General features: G+C 43.2%; 1 protein-coding gene and 1 long non-coding RNA gene across 9 annotated transcripts in view; one reads left to right on the top strand and one right to left on the bottom strand.

Annotated features, from left to right (window-relative positions):
* LOC104851523 overlaps positions 1-1,367 on the top strand; it is an 86,672-nt gene extending 85,305 nt beyond the window's left edge. The window contains exon 3 of the long non-coding RNA XR_777232.2: positions 486-1,367. This is a non-coding gene — a long non-coding RNA (uncharacterized LOC104851523). The remainder of the gene's footprint in view (positions 1-485) is intronic.
* Positions 1-27,148, bottom strand: part of Itpr1 (inositol 1,4,5-trisphosphate receptor type 1) — a 342,964-nt gene that overhangs the window by 24,156 nt on the left and 291,660 nt on the right. For 7 of the 8 annotated variants that reach the window (XM_019205188.1, XM_010608720.1, XM_010608721.1 and 4 more), the window contains 5 exons: positions 23,277-23,441; positions 18,007-18,202; positions 16,587-16,679; positions 15,242-15,381; positions 14,576-14,782 (listed from right to left, as the gene is read on the bottom strand). In XM_019205188.1, the coding sequence (XP_019060733.1) occupies positions 14,591-14,782; positions 15,242-15,381; positions 16,587-16,679; positions 18,007-18,202; positions 23,277-23,441 (786 nt within the window). In that variant the 3' untranslated portion in view covers positions 14,576-14,590. Of the gene's footprint in view, positions 1-9,658; positions 9,820-14,575; positions 14,783-15,241; positions 15,382-16,586; positions 16,680-18,006; positions 18,203-23,276; positions 23,442-27,148 lie in introns of those variants that run through there. The other variant, XM_033757082.1, reaches the window with a different exon arrangement.

Raw genomic sequence — 27,148 nt, 5'->3', positions numbered from 1 at the left:
ACACACACACACACACACACACAAATGTAGGCAGGAGTATGACTAATAAGCTGCTTTACACACTACTGTATCATCTGATGAGTTTATAGATATGAACTGAAAAAGTTTTATGCAAAGGCAGCCCTGCCTAGACGCTCCGAGAAAGAAATATGAGGCCAGTGCTGTCTAGGTTACTGTCCATGACATGTCACTTTGCAAGGAGTCAGGACAAGTACCAGGCTGTACTGAGTGGACTTGAGTGGTGGTGGTTTGCAGGAGGGGTGCCATGCAACACAGTCTCCAAGGTGACAAAGACCACCTGGCGAGTGCAAGGTCCCTAAATTCCTTACTGCTTTCCAAATCCTTCCATGTCCAACTCTGTCCTGTGCACTCTGATCCCTAATATCTACGAGCTTGGTCACATGAGTACCTTCTCTCTCTGGACACCAACATCCTTCATCCCCTTATAGTCCCCGAAGCCCACACCTGCCTCTTTTCTATTTCAGGAACTTCTGCCACCATTTTGAAAGCTGTGTCATGGAATTTCAGAGCTAAAAACGGGGCAAGAATGCTTCTGATTCAACTTCCTCATTGTGCGTGGGAGGGGGGATGACTGGATGTGCCCAAGAGAGAAGGTCTGTGAAGGTGAAAACTCAAGTTTTGTCCACTGTATGACCTTTAAAAACAAATGCTGAAGTAATGTGTTTTTTCGTTCTCACATTCCCTGAAGACACACAAAGAGGCTGCATTTTAAGGAATCCTGAACATATGTACCTGATGAACACAGTCAAATTTAGAAGACTGCAGGTTCAGGTGTTCTTATAAAGGCACGTTTTTAATAGCTGCAAAATGACCTATGGTATACTCTACTGACATCAATATTTAGACCGAGGAGGAAATGCAGGAATTAAGACAATGGAGTTATAAATAGGACATCTGGAACTGAAAAGGCAAGTAGGGCAGCCCATGGGGTTTATAGTGGAGGGTGGGTCAAGACAGGGAGGGAAAATAGAAGTTTTTGGAGTTTTCCAACCAGCCACATTGGGGAAAATGTGTATGCGAATATTTTATGTACAAATAGAGGTATGTACTAACCTGTCAATTCACACTTTCTTTCTTGAGTGAAGTGACCCACCAGGAGACTTGTTTCCTGGGTTTCCTCTATTGGCCGATCTGACTCTCGCCAGGCACCATCCTCACGTTCCATGCAGTTTCTCAGATCACACTTGTGGGTATACCTGATTCCTCCTGCTCTGCTTTAGCATTTTTACGCTCCCAAAGGACAGGTTAGGACTGAACTCATTATTAGACACCCTCACCTAGGACACCCTCCAGGCAGGTCAAAGCTTGTAAAACCCCGAAGGCATAGCGAGCTGTGCGAGGAGCTGGGGCCCAGATGTCAAAAGGTGCCTCCGGGGTGCACAGGAGGACGAGGGTGACTTCATCTCAAGCCGAGAGGGCAGAACGTGCTCTGAGGCTGGGTGGGGAAACTTAAGCTCAGCAGCTGCTCTGTGCAGCTGCCACCAAGGAGAACCCAAGCTCCAGTGCAGAGGGTGGGGTGAGGGCGGCCTCACTGGCTGGGAGGCGAGTGCAGTGGTGCTGACTTGCTGTTTCCAGCCACTGAAAAGCCAGTGCCAAATCCCTCCTCACTTCTCTTGCTCCGATGTTCTTGAACTTGCTATGGGGTCAGCTAACTTCAGGAAGTGTTCTGGGAATCGTATTTAGAGGGCAGCACAGGCTGTATCCTAACACTCAGTTAAGGGCTGCCGGAACCCAGGTGACATTTCAATCCAAGCTACTCGCCTCCCGGGTTAGGCACCAAAGTTACCGATAGAGCAGTACCGATGCTGAAATACTGATGTCCCTGAAATTTCTCAAAACACTCTCCCTTCTTCCTAGCATCCTCACCGGGATTCAGCAGTAAAAGTCTGAATCCATTATGGTAGGGTTGCAGGGAACAAAGGGTGACAATGTCCTATTACCAACTGCCAGGACCTACCTGCTCCATGTATAGCAAAGCATACAGTAGGTGCAAACTCCAAACGGAAAGGTCCACAAAGTGAGAGACATACCCTACTGGACTCTCCATCCGCTCTGCCCATGTGGCAGGAACTCTAATGTCTAATTGCCTCAAAAGGAGACCCCCTCAGGATGACTGTGGTGTTTTATTTTCACGTCTTTACACTGGTTACCACTGTCACTCACTCTTTCCCCAAAACTCCAGGGCCTCCCTCTTATCTAATTATTGATCCAGGAAACCCGAGTCTCTTTTTCTATCCTGAGTTACTTGCTTGCACTCCTACACTTGATTCCTCTGAACATGACTACCCTTGGCAAAAAGATGCTGTCCCACTTTGGAGAGTGCCCACCTGCAGATTTTATAGCACCAGGCTCTCTCCTAGGTCAATAAAAGTGCAAGACTTTGGACAGTTCTGCTTTAGAACAGAAGGGAGTGACACAGAGACGTGTTCGGTTCTCATTTTGATCTTTTGCCCTTTTAACACATTGCTTTCTGGCTGGGTTTGCTTCCTGTGTCTTATCAAATAGATAAGAGTGCTGGGGCCAGCATCTCAGTGCTTTTTAGTTTCTTCATAGATGTTTAGGATCACTTAATGTGTTAATAGAATTTATTTGCTTGGAAGAGATGTTTTCAAGCAAAAAGGATCTCTTTTACGTTGCTTTTTTTTTTTTTAAATGCAAATTATACCAGGCTTTAGGAAAGCATTTTCCAGGAATGCTAGTTCCTGGGACCCTCCCTTCTATGTAAAGGCACCCCATGGCCTGAAAGAGAATAGAGTAGAGGTGAGAAAGAGCTAGTTCTGAGAAAGAGCTGGCATCAGGCTTAAAGGATGATGGAGCAGACATTCTCACGTTTAATTATTAGGGACTTAGGCTCACAGGAATGAATCACTAGGGTGTGGCAGCACATCTGGCTGTGGTTCTGGTGAGTTGTCCTTTCCTGGGTACACTCAACACTTTTCCCTGACATGTGGCCACCGAAGGACATACATTCCCTGTCTCAAATTTAAGTGAGGCAGTGGAGCGTATCAGTTAAGCAAGTCAAGATTAATATATTCCAGATACATATTTTACAAGAGCCATGCTTTGCCCTTGCCCCAACTCCTGTCATCCAACAACTCACTGTACAACATGAAGTAGCTTCCTGAAGAGTTGTGTGGGTGGAGGCAGCTCTGAGAATTAAACCCCCTCTAACCTCTTGTTGACCTGTACATTGGGCACTCAGCATTATCTAGGATATCCTCTTTCACACCCTTCTCTCTATTCCCCAACGAGGCCTTTTCTGCCTCTTCTAAAGGCTCAGTATTGATAGCAAGGAGCCTGGGAGATGAGCCCGTCCAAGTCAGGAAAACCAGATGCAGCCAGGGGACTGAGGGCGGCAGGCTCTGACCCAAAGAGTGTATGCAGGTGCATCATAACATTGTCTGTAAGCACACGGAGATAGGTGGGGTCAGGGCACAGTACTCGTGAGTCCAGACTCAGCAGCTCTGCTCCAGCTGTGCGACCTTGGTGAAGGTGCTCAACCTTCCTGATTTTAAAGGTTCCCATCAGTAAAATGGGAACCGTGCCATCTACTGTGCTGTGTGGAGGATTACATGAGATCGTGCACATGAAGTGCTTATTTTGTAAACACCGATTAAAGATAACCTAGTATTATTATATAACTGGCCCTTGCAGTGGCCAAACACTGCATAGCATACATAGCCCAATCCTCCTGAAATAACCTTGATGCATTCCCAGCCACACACCACTCAGGCTGTGGTAGAGAGGTAGGTTCTCCCCAGTTAGTCCACTGTCCTTATTAGTCATCAGTGAACATCTGCCCTGGAGGACAAGACATTAGCAGATGCACAATATCTACTCAGTGTTGTTCTTTTTTGTTATTGTGTTTTTGCGGTACCAGGGATTAAACTCAGGACCTTGTGCTTGCCAGCTCACTGTTTATATGCTTTTCACTCAAAAACACACCTCTGAAACATGGCTTATGTTAACATACAGAATTCCAAGATACAGAAGTGAGATTTATCTTTAGGAAAGAGATACTTTGTATTCCAGTTGCTTATTACTAATTTTTTTCAATGCATCTCAAATTTCTTAATATATTCCAGCTACATCTTTTACAAGAGCCATGCTTTGCCCTTGCCCCAACTCCTGTCATTGAAGAATTCACTGTACAACATGAAGTAGTTTTAAGACTCACTTGGTCTCTTGTACTTGACTACAGTAGAAAAGTGGGCTATTATATCTTTGCTGGTAATCATATATTTGATCTTTTACATAGAATGCACCTACTTGTGCAGTACTTAAATTCTCTTGGGCAAAACACTCATAGTGAATTTCTAATCCAAAAGCATGGCCTTCCAAATTACCATATAGAGACTAACAAATTTTCAGTTTAAGCAGGACAAGAGCAAAGCTGAACAGTGCTAAAATTATACAAAAAATGGTTTGTGCCTCATAAATTATTGTGAAAATTTAAATGCAGATCAAAGTTAATTAAAGCTTGCTTATTAGCTGCTTGTAGGCTAAGGCAGGAGACTACAAGTAGTTCCAGGCCAGCCTGGGCAGCTTAGTGAGACCCTATCTCAAAAAAATAAAATACTGAGGATATAGCTCAGTAGTAGAATATTCCTGGCTTCAATCCCCAGGAACCCCCTAAAAGTGGTTATTAAAATAGGCTAGCACCAAACTCCAAGTTCCTATGTGGAAAAAATAACTTTTTCCTGCTGCTTTGAACTGCCACGGGCTATGGTGAGGTCATTATTATCCCTGTTTCCAAAGCACAGTGTGCCTAGGGCTTTGGTGACTAACAGACTGCTTTTGCTGTAATAAGTGTGATAAGAGACGCAAGGGAGGAGGGTGAGCTTCTTGCCCTCAAATCACAGAATCACCTGCCATCAGGTGCTCAAGCAAAGGGAAAATACCAGCAAACCAAGTGTAATCTCGTACAATCTAAGAACCCACAGACCTACCCCTCAAATCAATTCCAGTCTAATTCCAGCTAGTGAAAGCAGGTGAGACCACTAAATAAAAGGATGGAATTCACAAGTACTGCATCTCTGCCTGACAGAACTGAGAAAGAGTGACACCGCCAACCATGCCCTGCCCCCAAACTCAGGAAGTGCTGAGCGTCACGATGTCTATTCTGATTTCCCCTAGTAACAACATGCCAGCAGCCAAGGTGCCTCAGAATCCTGGAACTATAGGAAATGAAACTCCCAGCATATCTGCTGTCAGCCTGTGATGCTCGGCTTCCTGCTGCTGTCCCCCCTCCACAAGTGTCTACCTCCTACCAGGTATCACCCGTTTATCTCACTGCCACACAGCAGATGTAGGAGGTAGGACTCACCTCAGTTTACAGACAGGAAACTCAAGGCAGTGACGTCCTGTGACATAGCTGTGTAAGGGTCACAGCTATGAAGCAGCACAACTGAAAATCAAACTTTGGATCCTCTGCTTTCAGATCTAATACCTGATAGAGATGAGTTCATAGTGGGCACTAGCCTGGCCCTGTTACAGGCAGGAATACTTTCATCTTTAATAAATTAAGAAAGGAGAGGGCCAGCGATTTAGCTCAGTGGTTCCACCGCTGGCCTTGCAAGCACAAGGACCAGAGTTTGATCCCCGGGACCAAAAAATGAGGTAGGACTCACCTCAGTTTACAGACAGGAAACTCAAAGCAGTGACGTCCTGTGACATAGCTGTGTAAGGGTCACAGCTATGAAGCAGCATAACTGAAAATCAAACTTTGGATCCTCTGCTTTCAGATCTAATACCTGATAGAGATGAGTTCATAGTGGGCACTAGCCTGGCCCTGTTATAGCCAGGAATACTTTCATCTTTAATAAATTAAGAAAGGAGAGGGCCAGCGATTTATCTCAGTGGTTCCACCGCTGGCCTTGCAAGCACAAGGACCAGAGTTTGATCCCCGGGACCAAAAAGAAAAAAGACAAGAAAGAAAGGAGGTGACCAGAGAGAAGCAAAGAGAATATGATCTCTTGTGTTTTAGTGAGCATTAATTTGTGAGTGAAGAGCTAGCATGAAGTTCTCAACTATGAAACACAGCTTCTTCAGGTCTTCCTCATTTTCCTCCCTCCAGGGATGGCAAAACAAGCAATTTCTGCTTATAGGGAGGAGTAGTAGTTCTATTACTTTGGCTGCAGGCAAGTTCTAGGAAGAGTTAGGAAAGCTCCTGTTTTGGATGGAGAAAGGCTGTGTTGTGTTTTAGACGGCCAGGCAGCCACCAAAGGAGGAAGTATTCCTTTGGGGCGTGGGTTTGGGGGCAGGAAGGACCATTGCTCAGCACACAGCCATTCTTCCCACTGTCTTCATTCATGGCGAGTCACTTGTCATTCTTCCAAAGTCCAAGAACCCATTTCAGCACTGGGCCCCAGGCAGATTCTGCCAACCAGATGTAGGCTTTTTAAGATAAAACCTATTGCTATCCCTGAAGCACTGATCGGCAAGGAGCTGTTCTCAGGGCCCTGGGAAGATCTTCCATCTTTAAGTGGCACCTATGGCCTCTCCACTTGCTCCTACTGAATTGCCTTCAGCAGCTGTCACTTCACAAGTCTTCAGGGATCTTAACTAATGTGCTACAGGAGAGCTGAGGAAGAACTGAACATTCTCAGCCTTCCACCATTAAGGAGTGGCTTAAGGATCACATGTCCCCAAAGAGCAGGCCTGTGCTTCGATTTTGAGCAATCTCCAAGACTTCCTGTGGCACATGTGTAAGCAGAAGGGTGGTGGGCCCCCAGGTCACTTTCCCTTACTTCTCTGACAGTGTTCATGAAATGCCCCTTCTCTCTGTTTCCCCAAGCAGTCTCCTGGGCCTGCTTGTCTTCTCTTCTCAAACAGATCCCCTAATTTTAACTTGTAGGAGCAGCAAGCAGGTCTACCTCCTCAGAGGTGAAGGTGGTGGAGACCTCTCTCCTCTGGGCAGCAGCTGCCCCCAGGGCGAGGGCGTGGACATGTGCCCTGCCTCATTACAGGTGGGGGGCCTGGGGATGGGGTATCCAGCATCTGCTGAACAATATAACCTGGCACCCCCAGCTCCTCTGCTGTTGCAGTTGCTCTTTTGGGAGTCCTCAGCAGGGATTCGTATGGTGCCAAGATGAGACCCTGATGCAAACATTGCTGGGAAAAAGGCACAGCCTTCCAGCTGGTGACTCTAACGCTTCTCTGCACCATCACTTAGAGTTCAAAACAGCTGGCTCTCCAGCAACCTTGACATTCAGAGTTAAGAATTCTTTGATGCCACAGCTTTTCAGTCTTGTTGATAGGAGGTCTCACACAGTCAAAGAAAATGTGGACAGGGACACACATTGAATGGCCAGGTCCTCGGAGTATCACTGTGCAGAGGGCGGCAGGAAAGGGTGGCTCTTAATCCGCATCAGGTGACCTCTCACAAGACTCCTTTAAGTTTTGATGACAGAGAAAGAAGCCCAAAAGGGCCCTAGAGTTTTCTCTGACCATAATGTCAAGTGATTAACAAAAACCACACCAGAACTAACCCCCAGAAGATTTAAATACAGGGCACATGCAAACATTTTAGAGAGAAGAAAAAAAGAGTGAGAAAAGGAGTGAATGGCAAAGGGGAAAACTACAGGTTGCTATCGGATGGGCACAGCTGTGTGTTTGCATGAATGCTGATAATAGGTTTAATTTGCCTGCGCTGAAGAGAAGAAAAGCTGTGAGGAATTCTCAGTGATCATGTTCAGACCCTGGAAACCGCACCCATCACATACTCCATCTCCTCCCACCTGGCCAAGGCTCACCAGCATCATCCCAGTTGCCTCTCAACACAGGACTGAGCAGGGAGTATGATTTTTAAACCCTGGCTTAGCAGCTTCGGAGCTGTTCATGAGCAAGTCACATACCTTAGCCTGGCTTTCATCACTTAAAGGAGATACACCATCATCACCATTCTTGAATTTATGTCTCATACCTCTTCAGTCTATGTTCATTTTTCTTGCTTCCTTCTGCTCATCTCTGTCCTTGTCTTCACACCTTCTCTCTTTCAAACCCCTTTTTAGAAGTCATCTCTGCTATAAAGCCTCATCCATTTCTCCTTACCCCAGAAGCTCCTTCCTCCTGGTTTCCCACTTAGGGTAATTTTAATGACAAGATACAATGCTAAACATGGAAGAATTTCATAGAAGGGAAGGGACTACACAGAGAGAAAGAATCGGGAACATTTCTCCTTAGGAGTCTTATCAAAAGTCTGCATGGTCATTTCTTAAGTCAGTATCTCTCTGGTCTCTTCTGTTGTCCTTTTACTACTCCAAGGGTGATGCCCAGCCCAGTGGCTTCCGTGGCCCCTGGAAGGCTGGTAGAAATAGGTAAGTCTTAGCAGTGACTGCTGAGTCACAATTTGAATTTTAACTAGATGATTCATATGTACATTAAAATCTTAAGCAGCACAGAATTAGATCCTAAGAACCTCAAAAGTACAGACAGCACAGTACCCCCACTAGAAAGCCCTCCAGAACCCCGGTTAGATGTTTCTATGCTGATCTCTCTCAGCCTCAGTTTTTCCTCCTTTGAAACAGGCTGCCAGCAGCTTCCAGGGGGTGCTGAGGGTTACTGGAGCGGACACACAGGGCTCACAGGTGACAGGGCCTCATCCACGAGGCCTCTGAGCCTGTGGAAGCTGTGTTTAGGAAACATGACCATGTGACAGCTTCCTGGCCAGCAATGGAAATGAAGAAGGCCTGCCTGTGTCTAGGCACACAATTGTTGATGCTTAAACAGACCTGACTTCAAGCATACAAACATGAAAAGCTTAAAAATCACATCTGCATAAGAAACACAGACAGGTTCCTTCAGGATAGCTCATGGGCAGACTGCACATCCTTGGGAATGGGAAGGAGGGCCGTGAATCATGTAGTCTAAGTAGCTGATAATGCCCCTTTCTGAATGTGAGCAAGCGTACATCACAAAGGTGCCCTTGATTTCACAGTTCACACCTCCTCACTTTATCACATTACACCTACACACTTAAATGAATTAGGAAAGCACAGAACTGAAAGGACAGCTAGCACCGGACTCTCATGACACATGTACGGTGCCTCCATTGCACCCCGCCAGAGAAGAACGCTGTAAAAACCTGCAGTAGCCACTCTCTTCCTGGGATCTGGCAGTCCACACCTCCCATCAAGAAAACTAATCTGGGACTCAAATCCCTTGTCATATGATCCCTTCCTGATGACTGGCAGAGCAACTCCCAGAAGACCAGGCTGAGCCTCAGCAATGCTGAACTACACCAGGTGATCATTTTGCTCTTAAGACACTTCTTAGAGACCAGGTTTTACTTCAGGAGCAAGAGGGTACTGTTATCGAGAAGACAGACAGACTGACAAGGCGATGGGAAATTGGGTGGAGGACTCTGATCTAGATGTAGCTCCATCCCGAGTTAATGATCCTGTGATAATCTCTCAAAGATTCAGTGTTTCTTCCTTTGGAACAGGCTGACAGCAGCCCTCTGGTGGTCCTGTAGGTCACCAAGGACAGTGCCTCACGCAGGAGAAGAGCTTAGTGAGCATCACGTGTTAGTGTTCTGTTGTGCAGCTCTCCACGGGTTGCTACACCTATGTTCTGAGCTGAGAAGGCTGTCCAGCAGCCCCAGTCTGCCCTCCCTCCAGGACTCCTTCCCACTTACCTTGATCATTTCTGCCACATAACTCTCGGGCCCAGTATATTCTGTAGAGTCCTTTACTTTCACCAGGACGATGAAGCACAGGTAATGCCACATGTTGTGTTCTTCCTTGATGTGCTCCTCAAAGGTGACAGTCTTGTTGTCAAACTTGTCTCTTTCTAAGCCTAAAACAGAGACAGAAAGCCCCCAGCCCTGACTGAGCAGGCACGGCACAGAAAAACAAGTACAGAAGCAGCTCACTCCTCTCTTGGTAAGGAGTTGGCTTTGCTGGCCTTGTAAATGCATTTACTTTCACAGTGTCACAAGAAAACAAGCTATGAGTTGGACCTTCCTGGGCTTGAACCCCACCTCTGCCAGTTACTACTTCGTTTCCATCTGCCTTAGTTGCTCTGTTGCTAAGTGCGAAAGCTACCACCTAAGTTCCAGGGGGTGTTCGGGGGTTAAATGGGGACATGTAGGATGTGCTCTCACACTGCAGGCAAACAGTGAGCTGAGGTCCCTCCTCCCACGCAAATGCCATAGTGTAGACCTGTCAATTTCTTTGGAGGAGAATGAATCAGGGCAAAAAGAACTTTCAACAAATTCCAAACTCTAGCTGATAAGTTTGTATTTTGCAGAGGTCTGGGTAAGCGATTCTGAAATTAGTTTCTGTGTATTCCAGAACTGGGCAAATAATGGGGAGAGAGGAAAGTGAAATAAACCCTATAATGGTGAGCTGAGCTGAAATTAGATAGAAGTTATAAACATATCTTGGTTCATATGTTTAAAAGTCTTGATACAGAAATGTACAAGTGTGTAAATATACGTGTGTGTACACATACTCCTGTCCTATAGACTTCCACCCTTTTACCCCTCTCGGAAGCTCTTGGAATGGTGGACACCAAAAGAAATCAGCACATTTAGCTCCCAAATACTAGCTTCTAAATAACTATTCTCCGTTAGAGAAGAACCAGGACTCTTTATAAAAATGATTGGTTTTAGGGATGGTTTGGGGCAGGGAAGGTACAAGGTAGCCTGAGTCTGGAATTTCTTATGTGCCAAAAAAGGAAATACAAAGAAAATGATGATGATATAAGAAAACAAAGAAGCCAGCATGGAAGGGTTCTCACTGGCTAAATCTCAGATAAACTGAGTATTAAAATAAATAGTGACAGTGAAGGATTATAACTAAATGAATAAAAATCTATTGAGTCCATGTGGTTACAAATGCAAACATACAAATATACATACTCAGGGAGAAGAAAAGTTCCTTCTTAAAACAGCCAATTAACAAATGTAGAAAGAATAATAAAATGAGAAAATTATCATTTAGTCACACCATAATCATATCTTCACAGAAGAATCATCAATGGATACTAAACCTGGTGGAAAATGTTTAATGTGAGGAATAACAGGATAGTTAAAAACTGTCAAAATGTCTACCTACAAAGAAAAACTTTAGAGTGGAGAAAACCTTGCAGTTACTACCTTAGCCACGTGATTACAGTTAGTATCAGCAGTTATAAGGTGAACAGGCACCACGGGCCACCAGACATGACATGCTTGAGAAGAATATTCCTGTAAAAAATGCATAACTTAATTCCACCATGAGGGAACATCGGAAGAACTCCAATCGAGAGCCATTCCACAAAATAACTGACCTGTCTGTATTCTTGAAAAATATCCACAGGGGCATAAGAGGCAGCGTGGCTACTGAATGCCACGTATGACCTGAGACTTATAAAGGACATTACTGGAATAAAAAATAAAATCTGAATAAAGTCTATGGATAATGGTAACATTTTTAAGTCTCTTTCTTCCCTTCCTTCCTTCCTTCCCCCCTCCCTTTCCTTCTTTTCTCCTTTCTCTCTGGCCCTTTTTTGATGTTTTGAGACAAGATCTTTTGCTTCTTCTTCTATTTTTTGGGTACTGGGGATCAAACTTTGGACCTTGCCCTTACGAGGTAGGCACGGAACCACTGAGCTAAATCTCGGCCCTAAGACAGGATGTTACTAAGTTGCCCAGGCTGCCCATGAATCTGCCAGCCTCTTGCCTCAGACTCCCTAGTAGCTAGGATTATAGTAACTCAGCTGAAAATCTTTAGATTTTCCTAATTATACTATAGATATATAAGAAAATGTTATCCAGGCGTGGTGGCACACACCTGTAATCACAGCACTCAGGAGGCTGAGGCAGGAGGACCACTGTAAGTTCAAGACCAGCCTGGGCTACACAGTCAATCTCAACTACATAGTGAGACCCTATCTCAAACTCCACCACCCCCCAAAAGAGAAAATGTTGTTTTCAAGAAAAACATATGAAATATTTAGGAATAAGAGGGTACTGTATTAGCCATTCACACCTAAATGGTCAGAAAAATTGTGTGTGTACTTGTGCATGTGTGTGAATAAAACATGGCAATACTAATATTTGGGAAATCTTGGCACAGAGTAGGCATAAATTCTTTATACTTTTAGTGACATTCTCATGACTGAAATTACAAAAATGAAATGCTTAACAAAGATCTGAAGGGGGCAAAAAGCAAAGAATTAAAATCTTTAAAAAGGAAATGTTAATTTTAAAGTATATATACCAGGAGGAAATAGATATATTCAGTTATGTCGTATGAATGATCCTGGAATGATTTCTCAGCTCCCAGATTCCCTCATGATTAGTACACATTTACCTACACTTTCCTACAGTTACACTGCAAATGCTTGTTATTTCATGCCCCTCTTTTAAGCACTATAGTATACCATGTCCTATGCTTGGATTCACAGTAATGCAGAGAAGTACCTATTTTTGCACCCATTTTAGAGATCAGGAAAAAGGGCCAGAGAAGGTAAGCAACTGAACTGTGTTATATGGCTAGTAAGAAGCAGGAAGTCCGATCAAAACCCACATGCCCAAAACACAAGCTCTCAATTTTGTCACCATATTCTAAGAATATCTTTTCACATAAAGTCTGATACTATCAGCTGTGAAGATGTCTGCAGGCTAGAGTTGGATGAAAGATCGCCTTTCCACTTTATTTAGAATGGGACCAACAGAAGCTCAGGCAGCTCAAGCACAAAAAGACCCTGAGATTCATTTGTCTTAAATAACATGTAGTCACACTTCTGTTCCCTGGAACTTAATTCCATAAGACAAGTTGGCAACTGCTGCACAGAATTCATCATCACTCCAAATACTTCCCAGCAGAACAGAGGCCAAGTAGCCCTGCTTTCTGCCAAGGGGAGGAGAGAGGATCAAGAGAACACACTGGCCTGCTTTTCCACAGAGCATGGGAGCACAGCCTACCCCTCATGCCCTTGTCATTCCCATATGCCTCAGCTAGGCTGGCCTTCCCTAGCTAGTCACAGCTAGAAGGACACTTACCACAGATGAAGCATGTGGTCTTTAAAATCTCCTCCTTCTTCTGCTTCTCGCTCCTCAGGTCGGCAAAGGTGTCAATGATAACCCCACCTTTCTCTCTGGCCCTTTTTTGATGTTTTGAGACAAGATCTTTTGCTTCTTCTTCTATTTTTTGGGTACTGGGGATCAAACTTTGGACCTTGCCCTTACGAGGTAGGCACGGAACCACTGAGCTAAATCTCGGCCCTAAGACAGGATGTTACTAAGTTGCCCAGGCTGCCCATGAATCTGCCAGCCTCTTGCCTCAGACTCCCTAGTAGCTAGGATTATAGTAACTCAGCTGAAAATCTTTAGATTTTCCTAATTATACTATAGATATATAAGAAAATGTTATCCAGGCGTGGTGGCACACACCTGTAATCACAGCACTCAGGAGGCTGAGGCAGGAGGACCACTGTAAGTTCAAGACCAGCCTGGGCTACACAGTCAATCTCAACTACATAGTGAGACCCTATCTCAAACTCCACCACCCCCCAAAAGAGAAAATGTTGTTTTCAAGAAAAACATATGAAATATTTAGGAATAAGAGGGTACTGTATTAGCCATTCACACCTAAATGGTCAGAAAAATTGTGTGTGTACTTGTGCATGTGTGTGAATAAAACATGGCAATACTAATATTTGGGACATCTTGGCACAGAGTAGGCATAAATTCTTTATACTTTTAGTGACATTCTCATGACTGAAATTACAAAAATGAAATGCTTAACAAAGATCTGAAGGGGGCAAAAAGCAAAGAATTAAAATCTTTAAAAAGGAAATGTTAATTTTAAAGTATATATACCAGGAGGAAATAGATATATTCAGTTATGTCGTATGAATGATCCTGGAATGATTTCTCAGCTCCCAGATTCCCTCATGATTAGTACACATTTACCTACACTTTCCTACAGTTACACTGCAAATGCTTGTTATTTCATGCCCCTCTTTTAAGCACTATAGTATACCATGTCCTATGCTTGGATTCACAGTAATGCAGAGAAGTACCTATTTTTGCACCCATTTTAGAGATCAGGAAAAAGGGCCAGAGAAGGTAAGCAACTGAACTGTGTTATATGGCTAGTAAGAAGCAGGAAGTCCGATCAAAACCCACATGCCCAAAACACAAGCTCTCAATTTTGTCACCATATTCTAAGAATATCTTTTCACATAAAGTCTGATACTATCAGCTGTGAAGATGTCTGCAGGCTAGAGTTGGATGAAAGATCGCCTTTCCACTTTATTTAGAATGGGACCAACAGAAGCTCAGGCAGCTCAAGCACAAAAAGACCCTGAGATTCATTTGTCTTAAATAACATGTAGTCACACTTCTGTTCCCTGGAACTTAATTCCATAAGACAAGTTGGCAACTGCTGCACAGAATTCATCATCACTCCAAATACTTCCCAGCAGAACAGAGGCCAAGTAGCCCTGCTTTCTGCCAAGGGGAGGAGAGAGGATCAAGAGAACACACTGGCCTGCTTTTCCACAGAGCATGGGCGCACAGCCTACCCCTCATGCCCTTGTCATTCCCATATGCCTCAGCTAGGCTGGCCTTCCCTAGCTAGTCACAGCTAGAAGGACACTTACCACAGATGAAGCATGTGGTCTTTAAAATCTCCTCCTTCTTCTGCTTCTCGCTCCTCAGGTCGGCAAAGGTGTCAATGATAACCCCAAAAATTAGGTTGAGGACAATGATGATGACCATGAAGAAGAATAGGAGGTCATAAATCACTCTTGCTGCAAAGAGGGGTTCCTGAAGCAAAGAGAGTAGAATTAGGTGGTTTTCTCCATGCCCTCTGCTCTACAGAGCTCAGGGCCCAGCTCCCAGTGGCTCCATGTCAGAAATTATGTTGGGCCCCATAGGAAAAGTTATGTTGGGCATTAAACTTCAAAACCCACAACTGCATCTTTTTCCTACCCTCATTCTGCATGGTGAATGCTCCCAAGTGTTGTAAGACACACCTAGGAGGGTTCTGGAAATGTGCAGGGGTAAGTCACCCAGAAGGACACAATCATCCCACCAAGGAGGAATAAGGCTGCCCATTTCCACATGCTGACTGGCCACATGGTTTCAATGAGGAGGAGGAGGACAGAAAAGCTCTGACCAGCTCCTTCCACACAGTCACTCAGCACACACCCCTGTTCACTCAAGGCTACTGGCTGTGCTTTCACTGTTGCCCCTAGATGCCCCCTTCCCTCACGGTTCATTTACCTCTTTGGATGGCTTCCTGAGCACGTCCCCTACTCCACCCCCGCTCCGCAGCCCGTGACTCAGGACGGTGACAATGCACATGAGTAGTGTCTCACATGTGTGTTCCTTATCCTGTTCCATTTCTTCCACAGGGACCAACTCTGTTAACAAGGCAATCATAGCACAGTTCAAACATGAGAGGAAAAGAGATGTCCTAATTCTGAAATAATGTTTTCTCAATGCCATTCTACCAGATGGCAGGCACAAGAAAGAAGAAAATTCTGTCACAAGCTAAAGGCACATAGGGCAGTACTGTTCTTACCATAAACCCTTGCTAACTCCTTAAGCCAGTGAGTATGCCCTCCTATTAAATCTAAAACAGACCTTATCCTTTTGGATTTTTAAACCCTAGTCCTATCTGGAAATAGAGTGGTCTTTTCATGTCAGAGAAATTGCCTAAGCAGTGTGAGTTATAGGATCTCACTTCTCATAGAAGGCTTTGTAACAGGTCCCAGGTTCCTCACCTACTTGATGATCCTTCGTCCCAATATAAGGGAGTGATGTCTTATAGCAGGTCCACTAGATCAATGGCATTACATTGGAGGCTGCTCATTCTCACTGGTTTGTGGAGAAAGAACCCCACCTTATCCCCTTCTCCTGTCACAGTGAGAACAGTTGTGCTCAAACATAGATCTCATCATTATTATTCCCCTTTCAAAAGCTCCCACTCATCCTTTGGATGAAGTATAACCTCCTTGCCTGACATTAGACTCTTCATGACATTCTAACCTTTTGCTAGTATCATTTCTTGCTTCTCTCTACATTAAGTCCCCGATTTATGAATATTTGAGTTGCAAGCTTCCACAGGTGTACAGTATGAAATTTTGTTGGACTTAGGAACAAATCCAACTTATCAACGTTCTCCCGGAATGAAACTTGTTTGTAAGACAGGGACTAATTGTACTTGTTTACTTGCTGTATTTCACCATGAAGCTTTTACATGTGCTCCTCCTTCTACCTTCCTGTGGAATACCTGCCCTCCTCCTTTGCCCCAAGTTCTTCAGTTTTAGTTATCACCTAGATTATTGCTCTATCTAGGCTGGGGGTGTATGGTCTGCATTCCATCTTTATTCCCAGCATTTGGCATACTTTCCAGTGATCACCCCCATGCCATACTGGGATCCTCCCCCATGCCACTGCCGTTGCTTGGAGAAAAACACATTCCCTGGTAAACAGTGGGCACTCAGTGAATACGGTTGATTTGGAGCAGTATATTTGCTCTAATCTGCTTCTGACACCACCTGCATCATCTAAGCCCCTGGAGGACTCTGACATTCACATGGAGCTTCAGGCTACAAGGTCTTACCTTCTTTGGGTGTAGGAGAGGAACAGTTCTCCCCACTCTCTACCCTGCACACGTCAGAGTACAGGAACTCGCTTGCCAAACTCTCGCCGGTTTCTGGGAGTGAGAAGGAAAGTTTATGATGAACAATCTGGCAGCATATAGTTAAAATGTTTGAAGTCCCCAATTCACGGCTGATTAAACAATTCTTTACATAAATAACATGCTCCAATTCTGCATATAAATTCAAAGCAGAGATGTGATTTACACTTTTACTTGGTGATCTGGATGGGAAAGAAGCCAGAAATGTCAATTCCTGTAGGCTTACTAGAAATGTCGCACATAAATAGCACCTCTCCAACTTTAAAGACAAACAGCTGAAACTCTTACTACCGAATGTACAGACTCCAGCAAGATTTAGACCAAGTCTACAGGAGAAGCACTGGTATGTCCAGGTCCAGATCAGTTTAGTTCAGAAGGCAAAAGGAACAACAGTAAATGCTACTTAGTGTCAACTGGAGGCTGCAGCTGCATGCTGAGATTCAGCGGTCAAGAGGGGACAGACAGGCTGCCTAGCTCAGTGAGTCATACTTAACTCCAGTTTGTTTCTGAGAGTTAGGGAGCCTGGCTACCTGATAAAAAATCAGTTGTACTTCAGGAAGTAGTGCCAACTATTTTAACTGAGAGAAAAGAGCACTTGGTATCACTAAAGGATGTGATATTGTTTTTCATTCTCAAAGCTGGAAATCTCTTCTGGATTTGCTGTATATAAAAGTAACATGAGATACTGTAAAATGTGCATATCATAAAAAAGCCTCAGGGATAACTACTGCTAGCAGTTTGGGGATATATATTTTAAAAGATATATGTGAGCTTTTTAATAAATATAAATACCCTACTGTTGCATTTCTTCTGTAATTTTCTACAATATCTCCTGGGTATTTTTCCAGAAGGGCTTATAAAGATGTATCCCCGCCAGGGATTTAGTTCAGCAGCACTGCACCTGCCTTGCAAGCACAAAGTCCTGAGTTCAATCCGCATTACCACCCCCAAAAAAGATGCATCCCATGTACAGGGTGTTCTATGCCAAGGGCAGCCCATAATCTAATGAAATATCCCCTTACAATGACATCACACATCTCACACCTCAGTGAACATTCTTCCAGATATGTCCATCTTTCACGTGCATTGTGAGCAGGTATTCAAGTTCTTTATGAAAAAGTTTCACTAGTTTAAAATATGACATTACTGACTAAATTCACCCTTAGCATGTAACCTACATATCTCCCTTTGAACAAAGTGAGAACTTAAGTCCTGTATTCACAACTTACACTCCATGTGTTAGGGAGATAACTATATTACTGAAGTCATTATTTTTTTTCCTTCAGTAATAATCAGGAGCGATTCCCTTAACATTAAAAAAGATCAAAGATCCCAAACCCACCTGGAACAGCTGTTTCATTGGGCAACCTATCTACTTCCAAGATAAAATCGTCCTTGAAGAAAAGATAGCCCACGATTGAGAACAGGTAAACCAGGATCAGAGCCAGAACTGCTGTCAGTATGATGGACCGTCCATTGCGGGTGACGCTTTTAATGACGTTGAGCAAAGTCTCTTCTCTGTACACTAAGTCAAAAAGCTTCAAAAACAAAAAGAAGATGATAGGACAATTTTTAAGAAATTCTGCACATTAGAAGCACATCAGTATCTCATCATGAAAACATGGTTTATAGACTGTTCAAACTCTTGAAAACTCAAAAACATTACACATGATTTAACACTTAACGCCCTGCCCATCCTCACAAGGAAAACTGAGATGCTGAAAGAGTGGAAAAATAAACACAGAAGGGCCAGGAAACAGAAACAACTTCAAGTGGTACACAGAGATGGTTACAAGTCCTGGAAATAGAACATGTGAGTTTTAGAGAGCTAAGTGCTAAGAGTCTTGGCATACGTTCCTTTAGGATATAATTATTGTGTTTCTATTAAGGGCCAGGACACTGGTTCTTGCCCTCCTGGAGCCAAGTATGAAGGGGAAAGCTGGTCAATATAAGTTCACATCTTAGCTGAGCTACCGAAAGGCCACTATGATCTTGGGTTAGGTGCTGTCCCTGACCCCTGAGCCTCAATTTCTTCATTTACATACTGGTGGATATGTAGTTCTTATGAAGTATACACAGGCCATGTACACGGTATTTAGCATATTAACAGACTTATATGCTGAGTAAGAACAATAAATGGTAATTAACAATTTTCTGATGAAGAGACGGAGGCACAGTCATATAGTACTTGACAGGGGTGTGTGTGGTAGTGACACACCAGTAAGTTTAAACCCTTACTCTCCTCCCCTTCCCTCTAGAAGGGGTATGTTCCCAATTCAGGCCTGTTCTCTGCCAGGGGACCTGGTCTCTACAGAAGCTGCTTTATGTGAAATGCAGGATACCTGGGGAGGAGGGGGCACCACATAGGTATGGGAAATTGATGGTGATTTTCCAAGAACTACAATCATAGCTGTTTGACTGAGAGAGTGGTAGTGAGCAATGGGAGGGAACTCCTCTGGGGTTACTTTTAGAATTGAAATTTTTTGGCTTGTTTTTTGGTGGGGTCTCACTATGCTGCAGAGACTGGCCTCCAGCTCACGATCCTCCCGCCTCAGCATTGGAGTATCTAGGACTGAAGGCATGAAACATTTGGCCTGGTACAGTCTCATTTTTAATAGTCTCTGTACTGACATCTAATCCTCTCCTGAAGGTTTGGTCTCTGCTGTGGCTTTTGGGCATGATTTTGCACACAGAAGTCAGCCAAGGGAAAGGGGTCTGGCTTCTTACTCTGCTTTTAATTTGTTGCAAGATTTTGACCAAGCCATCTAACCTCTCTGGACCTCCAGTTTCTCATCTGTAACATAAGTGGACTGAACCAGTTGAGCTCTGAGTCTCTTCCAATATAGAAGTTTGTATCTGAGGTCATTTTCTGGTCAATTAGCTTTTCTGTCTCTCTATCACAAATCTGTTCCTGAAACTGTTTCTTTGAATGAAAGCAGGTGAGGCAGGATCCTTGAAAGGAAGCAAGAAGAGGCATTTAGTCAATAGAAGAGTACAAAAGGCTAAGAATTGCTGGTAATGTTGGTTAAATATTTTCCAGCAACTCAATCCAAAGTAGCAAGGTAAGAGTACCTTCACATAACAAACAAAAGGTTCTTTTTGTCCTGTACTTAAGAGCCACGGAGAGTACACAGCCCCAAATAATAGAAATGAAAAGTGACATTTTCCTCTTTTCGATTCATCTATAATTTCTGATTTCAAAACAATGAACATGTGTTATTTATATGAAGGAACCCTTAATTAAAAAACGACACATTTCCAATGGGGGAAAAAAAAAACTTGCAAAGCATGGGTAAGCACAAAGAAAAATATTGCTAATAATTTTATCATCTAAAAACATCCACTCAACAAGTTACTTCCTTCTCATTTTTAAAAGAGGTAGTATATACCATACAACACTTTACAAAAAATTATAGCACAATACTGGCATGTAGCCAGTGTCTTGCACCCAATAGCCATGAATGTTTGCTTGTCAAAAATGATCTACTATTTGATTGCTATGGAAAAAACACAACATAACCAGTATCGCTTTTATCAAAAATAGCCAAGATGTTTTCAACTATATGTTATCATAAATAATACTGTGGTGAAGACCTCTGTACATGTCTCTATAATAATGATCTAGATATTTCTTTTTGATTAATTTCCAGAAATGGAAACTTTGAGACATGTGTTGTAATAGAAACATATTGCCCATTGCTACACCCAGACAAGCTACATTAGTTTATGCTCAGCACTTATACAGAATTATGTCCATTTTATCCTCACTACCACCAGTAAGGGGGCACCATCATGCTTTTTTAACTTTTTTGCATGTCATAGGTAAAGCCCAGAATCACATGGTTGATTTATTTAGCATGTCTTTGTTTAGTAGTAAGAATGGACATTTTTCCGTGTTTACTGACCATCTGGATTTCCCCTTTTGTTAACTGCTTATGAACTTTGCACATTTTCTCCTCCAGTGTTAATATTTTCCTTAGGACACAACTTGAATGCAGGCTTGAGACCAAGTCCAGCCAGTCTCCAGGAGGGCCCCAAGCACTTTTTAATCAGGCTACCAGATTACCCTCCCTTCCTCTGGGCCTGCTGCCATTGAGGAAGCTCTTATAACCCAGCAGACATGGGTATTCTCTCCTGGAGATCCCTTTCTTTTTCCAGAAACCCAGTTTCTTTTGGTTGCCAGGCTTTTCTTCCCTGTGGAGTAATTTGAAGTTTCAATGTTGTATCTATGGCTCTCACTAGACATGTTCAGCACTGCTTTTAACACTAAAAGGGAAATATGACTTGAGGCACAGACAAGCCAAGGTTCACAGGGCTGAGAGAACCCCCAGAAACACAAAGGAAAGGCATCCACTACAATCTAGGCTGCCTAACTAACCCTACTACATTTTTCTAAAATGAACTGAGCCCAGGTAATAGCACTGGAAGCTTCTCTTCATCATCCTGAGACAGGTGAGAGACCCGAGAGCACAGATGCAAAGTGCAGGGTGAAGCACTAGCTTCTCACATACTCAGATGGAAGGTGGTTAGGACTCAGGGGACAACAGAGTTGGGGGACCAAGCTGCTGTGCCACTTACTGACTCTGACTTGGAGCAAGGCCAACGTGCCAGATCTCGGTCTGCCTGGCTATAATTTGAAGAACCATGTACTTCACAGGACAGTGAGAGGATAGGGCAAGAGTATACAATGAACACTCAATAAACGGTAGTAACCACTATGTTTTGGACTGTGCGGCTGTGAGGTGGGGCCTTTGGTATCTCATTAAGCTGTCTGCTGCATCTAGCAATGGCTCTGGCTGGCACTGCAAATGGCCACAAAAGGATGCAAATGAATAGAAAAGTAAATGAAGCCACCCGGAGGAAGAGAGCAGGAAAAGCCAAACTACCAGGGACAGATGGAATTATCTGAAGAAACTCTCCTGTCTCTGCAGACAGATGGCCAGGGAGGACAGGAATTTGCTGGACTGGCAGATGTGGGTCTCCCCAACTCACAAGCCAGAACCCTATCCAAGGACATTACCACATGACACGGAATGGCTCAGAAACACATACAGGGTTCTAAAGATTTCAGACGCAGAATGAACAAAACCGGCCTCATGATGACAATCATAAGGACATCCTGAGATCTCTTTGACTAAAATCCCAAAGCATAGCTAGACCTATTTTAAAGTGAGGGAAAATAATCCATTCCATTTAGCCTGCCAATATTTGCCACTAATGCAATAAGCTAATCCTAGTGAATTCTTTATGGTGTTGTGGATGACAGAGGAAACAGAGGATGACAAAGACAGTAACAGCTAGCGTTTCTATGGCTCTGCTATTCTAAGACTTTGACAGGAACAGCTGCATATAATTTCTATGACAGCTCTGTGAAGGAGGTAGAACAAGGTACGATTGAAAAATATGATGAGTATTAGATTTTTAAAAAATTACTGTAGTAAAAGTAATAATGCCATTAATCACCTTCAAATACTTCTCTGTACTTCAAACACACTTAGCCCATCTTTGCTGACACTTTCTGAAGTGGTTCTAGAAGTCCTCTTTCATGTCTTTAGTTGTACTCTTGTGGCCGCCTCAATGTCCCACATCGACTCAAAATATTATCTTTCATGGTCATTTTGACTTTGGGGAAGAGCCAGAAGTCACAAGGTATTAAATGTGGTGAAGATGGTGGATTTATACAAGCCTACCTTCCCGTGGGATAACACTTGGCAGCATTCACATTTTTTTACCTCATACAGGCACAAAAGAGGACTTCTAGAGCTGCTTCAGAAAGTGGCAAAAATGGTAAGATAAATGAGTTTGAAGTGAGGGGGAATATTTGGAGGGGGAATACTGGCAATGTGTCTTTTACTGTAATGACACTTTAAAGTTCAAACATTCATTGTTATTTGTGATCATCTCATATTATGTAGATGGGGAAACTGAGGTACAGAGCGATGAAGAACCAGCCCAGAAATCATATGAAAAGCATCTGCCTAAAGAACCTTCCTTGCTTCACCTTTTTTAAATCCATCCCCTTTCTAAGTCAACACTGAGGCTTTGGTCATTTTTTATTCTCACATTTTCATACTTCTAGTCTCTTTATAGTAAGTCAGTGCTATGTTTCCTGTCATGTTATGTATGGACAAGGAAATGGTTTCTTATTTTGAATTCTACAGGTCTAGGTTTCCTCCAACTACAACAGGACAGTAAGGAGTTATTTGATATATAATTTAAAAGTCTGCCCAGAAGCAAGGCAAAGAACCAACCCACTGTATAAACTGTCAAGACCTTAACCACTTAGCTGAGTTAGAACAAATTAACTTCTAATGAAAAGGTTTCCTGATCAATGGACAGATCACACTCAATATCATGAGCCTTGATGCTTTGAAAGTAGCTCCTAGCCTTAGATCTGCATAGTTCCATTAAGAAATGGATCACATGGGAACTGTAGGTAGTTAAGTTTCAAAAACACTGCCCTTGTAAGTTCTGGTCATGTCTGGGAAGTCAAGCTGCACACAAAGAAACCTTTCCTGAACCACACAGTAGGTATTTTTTATGAGATGAGAGAGGACACAGGACACTCTCCTAGTTCTCCACACACCAAACAGCTCAGTACCTGGTACTCACCAGCAAACTGTAGAAGAACTCATGGACAAAGAGCCCCATGGCACAGATCAGTAGATACAGCAAATGATAAAGGAATTCAACATCCAGAATCATGGCCCGGTAGCCTCTGGTGAATGTTCCACAGTTGCCCACAAAGCTCATCAGAAAGATGATTTTATTGCAGACCTGAGAACAATGACAGGAAGAGTCAGACAGTGTAGATAAAGTCAAACTATGTGCGAGGACTCGGGGAGATTCTCACGCAAAAACATCCAGCACATCTGGACAAAAGCTTCCTTCTGCACCGAGTGCCCAGCAAACCTGCCCAGAATCATTCTGCAGCTCCAAGTCATTTCATTACTTTGCTTTTCAGGCATATTACAAATTGCACGCTAGTCAAATAAGTTCTTGTGCAACAGTAGTCAACTAGCATTTGTATATGGCAAAAACAAAATTAATACATACTGTGATTATGATTTTCAAAACGAGATATGAATCATTTCTAACATTCTTATATGAGTTAGTCAAACACAGAAGTCACCTCTATCCATGAACTCTGTGATCAGCATAACTAAAAGTGTTTTGTGAATTTGTTACACTCTAGGCACTACAGAATTCAAATTTAATTAGAACCAGATAATTGTTTCTATCACAAGGAAAATACGATTTTTCTTGGGAAAGAAAAGTAAGGAATATTAGGATAAGTTCTGTTCCCTGCCCTTTCTTTTGGGAATAACTTTTAATTTTTCCTTTGGGGACCCATCCCTTTCCAAGAATTAGTTCTTGAGGTCTACGTGGAGCTTCATTCTGGCCTATCATAATATTGTATATTTTAGGGTATGATGATTATTCAGGGATAGACATATGACCAGTGGAGCCAATGAAATCCACTGAGCTCTTCCCTGGGACTGCAACTCGAGAGGACATGAGCTCTGGGCATCCTTTAGCGCAGTGATGGTGACCCTTTCAGAGCTCTCAGTGAAAATAAACAGCCAGCTGTGGCACGAGTGCCACAGGTTCACCATCACTGCTCTAGCCACACGACTGCTCCCGAGAGTACCCCCAGGCAGAGGACACAGAGCCCAAAGGCGGGAAGAGAGAGACTGGACCCTGACACCACTGCTGGAGTCCCTGTATTCAGCTACACATAAAGCCCGGCTTTTGATTTCTTGGTCAGAATAAATCAAATCATTTTCTCCTTTTGCTTAGGCCATCATGAAGTAGGGTTCTGACATTCGCAACTGAAGGTGTCCTAATTCAACCCCATCTTGACAGAAACGGCTCTCCTTGAAGTCCACCTCCAACATGGTGACAGAAAAACTTGAATCAGAAGGCTAAAAAGAAAGCACTTTGGATGCACTTGGCAAAATCATCTTTAATACCCAAGCTTCCTCAGCCACAGGTGCAGGGGAAATTCTGCCAGTTAATCTGGTAGGTCAGTTTAAGGGAGCTTCAGCAATGGGCTTCGGGAGAAAGACATCTAGAGAGAGCTTCTGTCTCTTTCAGGCTAAACATGTGATCTGCCAGGTTGCTCCACTATTCTCACCTTCTCTGGTGACGGTCTCTGACAGAATAGGAAAGCATCACTCACTCTGGATGATCCATATGATGGACTTTGGGAAAGAAAGCAAAGAGGTGGCCGAGGGGACGGCGACTCTCTGGCTGACATTAAAAGACCTTAAAGACGCCCAGACTCCTGCCATTTTTACCGGCAATAAATCCGTTTCACTTGGTTCTACTCTGCTTTTTAACTTCCATTACTTCCCCAGAAAACATCACCTATTTATGGTCTCATCCTGCCGTTCCTATTTGCTACTGACTGCTTGATTACTCTTCGATTCAGCTTCCAGCTTCACTTCTTCATAGAAGCAGCTCTTGTAGAGTCTCTGAGGGATTCTGCCAGGGTAACCCTGTACCTTCCCCTATACCTGTATACTCTGAGCCTCTGTCCCAGATCCCTAAAGCATGAAACATTCACTACCCCATCCTCCTTACAGCTCCTCCCCATCCTTAGACCTCTAATATTCCTCCGTTTGTCTACAGCTACTTTTCCTTTTCCCACTATCTCCCTCTGTGATGTAAAAAAATCTTCTCTAAAAGATTTATCATAGACGTTTAGTCCCCCTCATTATCATAAATGGCAATTGTCTAGTTTTATTCTTAACCACCTGTGACTTATGTTACAAAGTGATAACTGTGGCCAGAGATTAAAGGGCAGAGAAAAAAAGAATTATTCAGCCCAGAGAGATGAGCTCTGAGCTAATGAAATTTTTTCTCTATCAGTCACCCGCCCACCTATCAGCCAATCCATCCGTCTTGTATTTCCTTCTTAAAGAGCTTCCTTTTGCTGTAGGTTACAGCCACGTCCCCCTCCACTTCTGCACTTCCTCTTTATTTGTGGTCCTTGATTTTCAAATGCCAGAGCAACATTAATGGTCTGTTTTGTCACCTCAAATAAGAGCTTCCTTTTGCTGTAGGTTACAGCCACGTCCCCCTCCACTTCTGCACTTCCTCTTTTTATTTGTGGTCCTTGATTTTCAAATGCCAGAGCAACATTAATGGTCTGTTTTGTCACCTCAAGTCCAGTAAGTAAACAATTTTTATGTATTTCCCCCTGAAAACTTGATCTTCTCATGACTTTCATCAGTGACATTATTCTTCTCCCAGTGGTTCATGACTAGAAATCTGGAATTGTATTTGTTTGCTTTATTACACAGCAAAGATAAAACATCCTCTGCCTAGAGAAAAGGACCTGTGTTGCTGTCGGGGTAAGTCTCCAACCTTGACATTCTTACTTCTACACTGTGCCAGGCTTTTCACACCTGATAAAAAGTACCCTAGGACCCACAAAGACCTCGCTGCTTCCATTCTCTCCCACTTGAGTCCATGAGACATGAAGGAAAGGAATTTCTTGAAGAATACTTTCGGCAGTATCATTTCTTGGCTCAAAAACCCTGCAGGCACTTCCCACTGCTAGGAACAGAATTTCCTAACATTTATTCTATACAAAACTAACTAAGTGGTATTTTCAATTAACTGCAGGCAACTAAATTTGCGAAAAACAAGTATGGCCTTTCTCTTTCTTGGAGACCCATAATTCATACTGGAATATTAAAGTCTCTGAGAAGTCCTCAAGTTAAAAAAACAAAATGAAACAACAGCACCAACATAAAAACCTTTAGCCTTCCTTATCCCAGCACTTCCCACACTTATTGGACCACTGAACTCCCCTTTTCACCTAACATTCATAAACCTGGAACACGTTGTGGAAATGTGGACCTGAGGATGATGTCCAACTGCATTCTCTTAAAAGTTAGTGCCCCAAGTGACTTGTTCAAAATTGATTCCCACCGCCTTACTACAGAACCAAAGATGAGATGAGATTCAACTCTCTATCACAACTTGGGCTTTCTCACTCTTCAGCTTTGGCCTACAGGCCTACAAGACCAAACCAAAATGCTTGTCTCAGTGTCTGCTTCCTGGTCAGCCCTTACCATTTTTTGAGACAAACTTCAACTCTGTTGCCACCAGTTAAGCTTAACTTCTCAACATGGTCTCTGTGCTAGAGTCCTTGCTGCGTTTGTCATCAGAATACCCATTTGGGGATGAATATATTACTCTTATTTTGCAGTACTGCCTCCTTTTTTATAGAAGGATCTCTGCTTTCTTATAATTTCTGGAAGACACTTTTAGATTCCCCACAGTGCTTCCACAGGTTCAAATTTTCTCCTTTCCTCCACCAGGAAATTTTCCTAAAATACATGATTTGCCAGCCACCTTCATTTCTTAAGAATCATCCAACACATATAAGTTGGTTCCTATCCTTCAACTGTAGTGAAGCAGTATTTCCACGTCACCATTGATTTCTTTTTCTTTTTTTTTTTTTTTTTAGT

Source organism: Fukomys damarensis, unplaced genomic scaffold (genome assembly GCF_012274545.1).
Source record: "Fukomys damarensis isolate Sample0158 unplaced genomic scaffold, DMR_v1.0_HiC HiC_scaffold_28, whole genome shotgun sequence".
NCBI classification, from domain to species: domain Eukaryota; kingdom Metazoa; phylum Chordata; class Mammalia; order Rodentia; family Bathyergidae; genus Fukomys; species Fukomys damarensis.
Note: the sequence above shows the minus strand (reverse complement) of the source record. Positions and strands in the feature narration are given on the sequence as shown.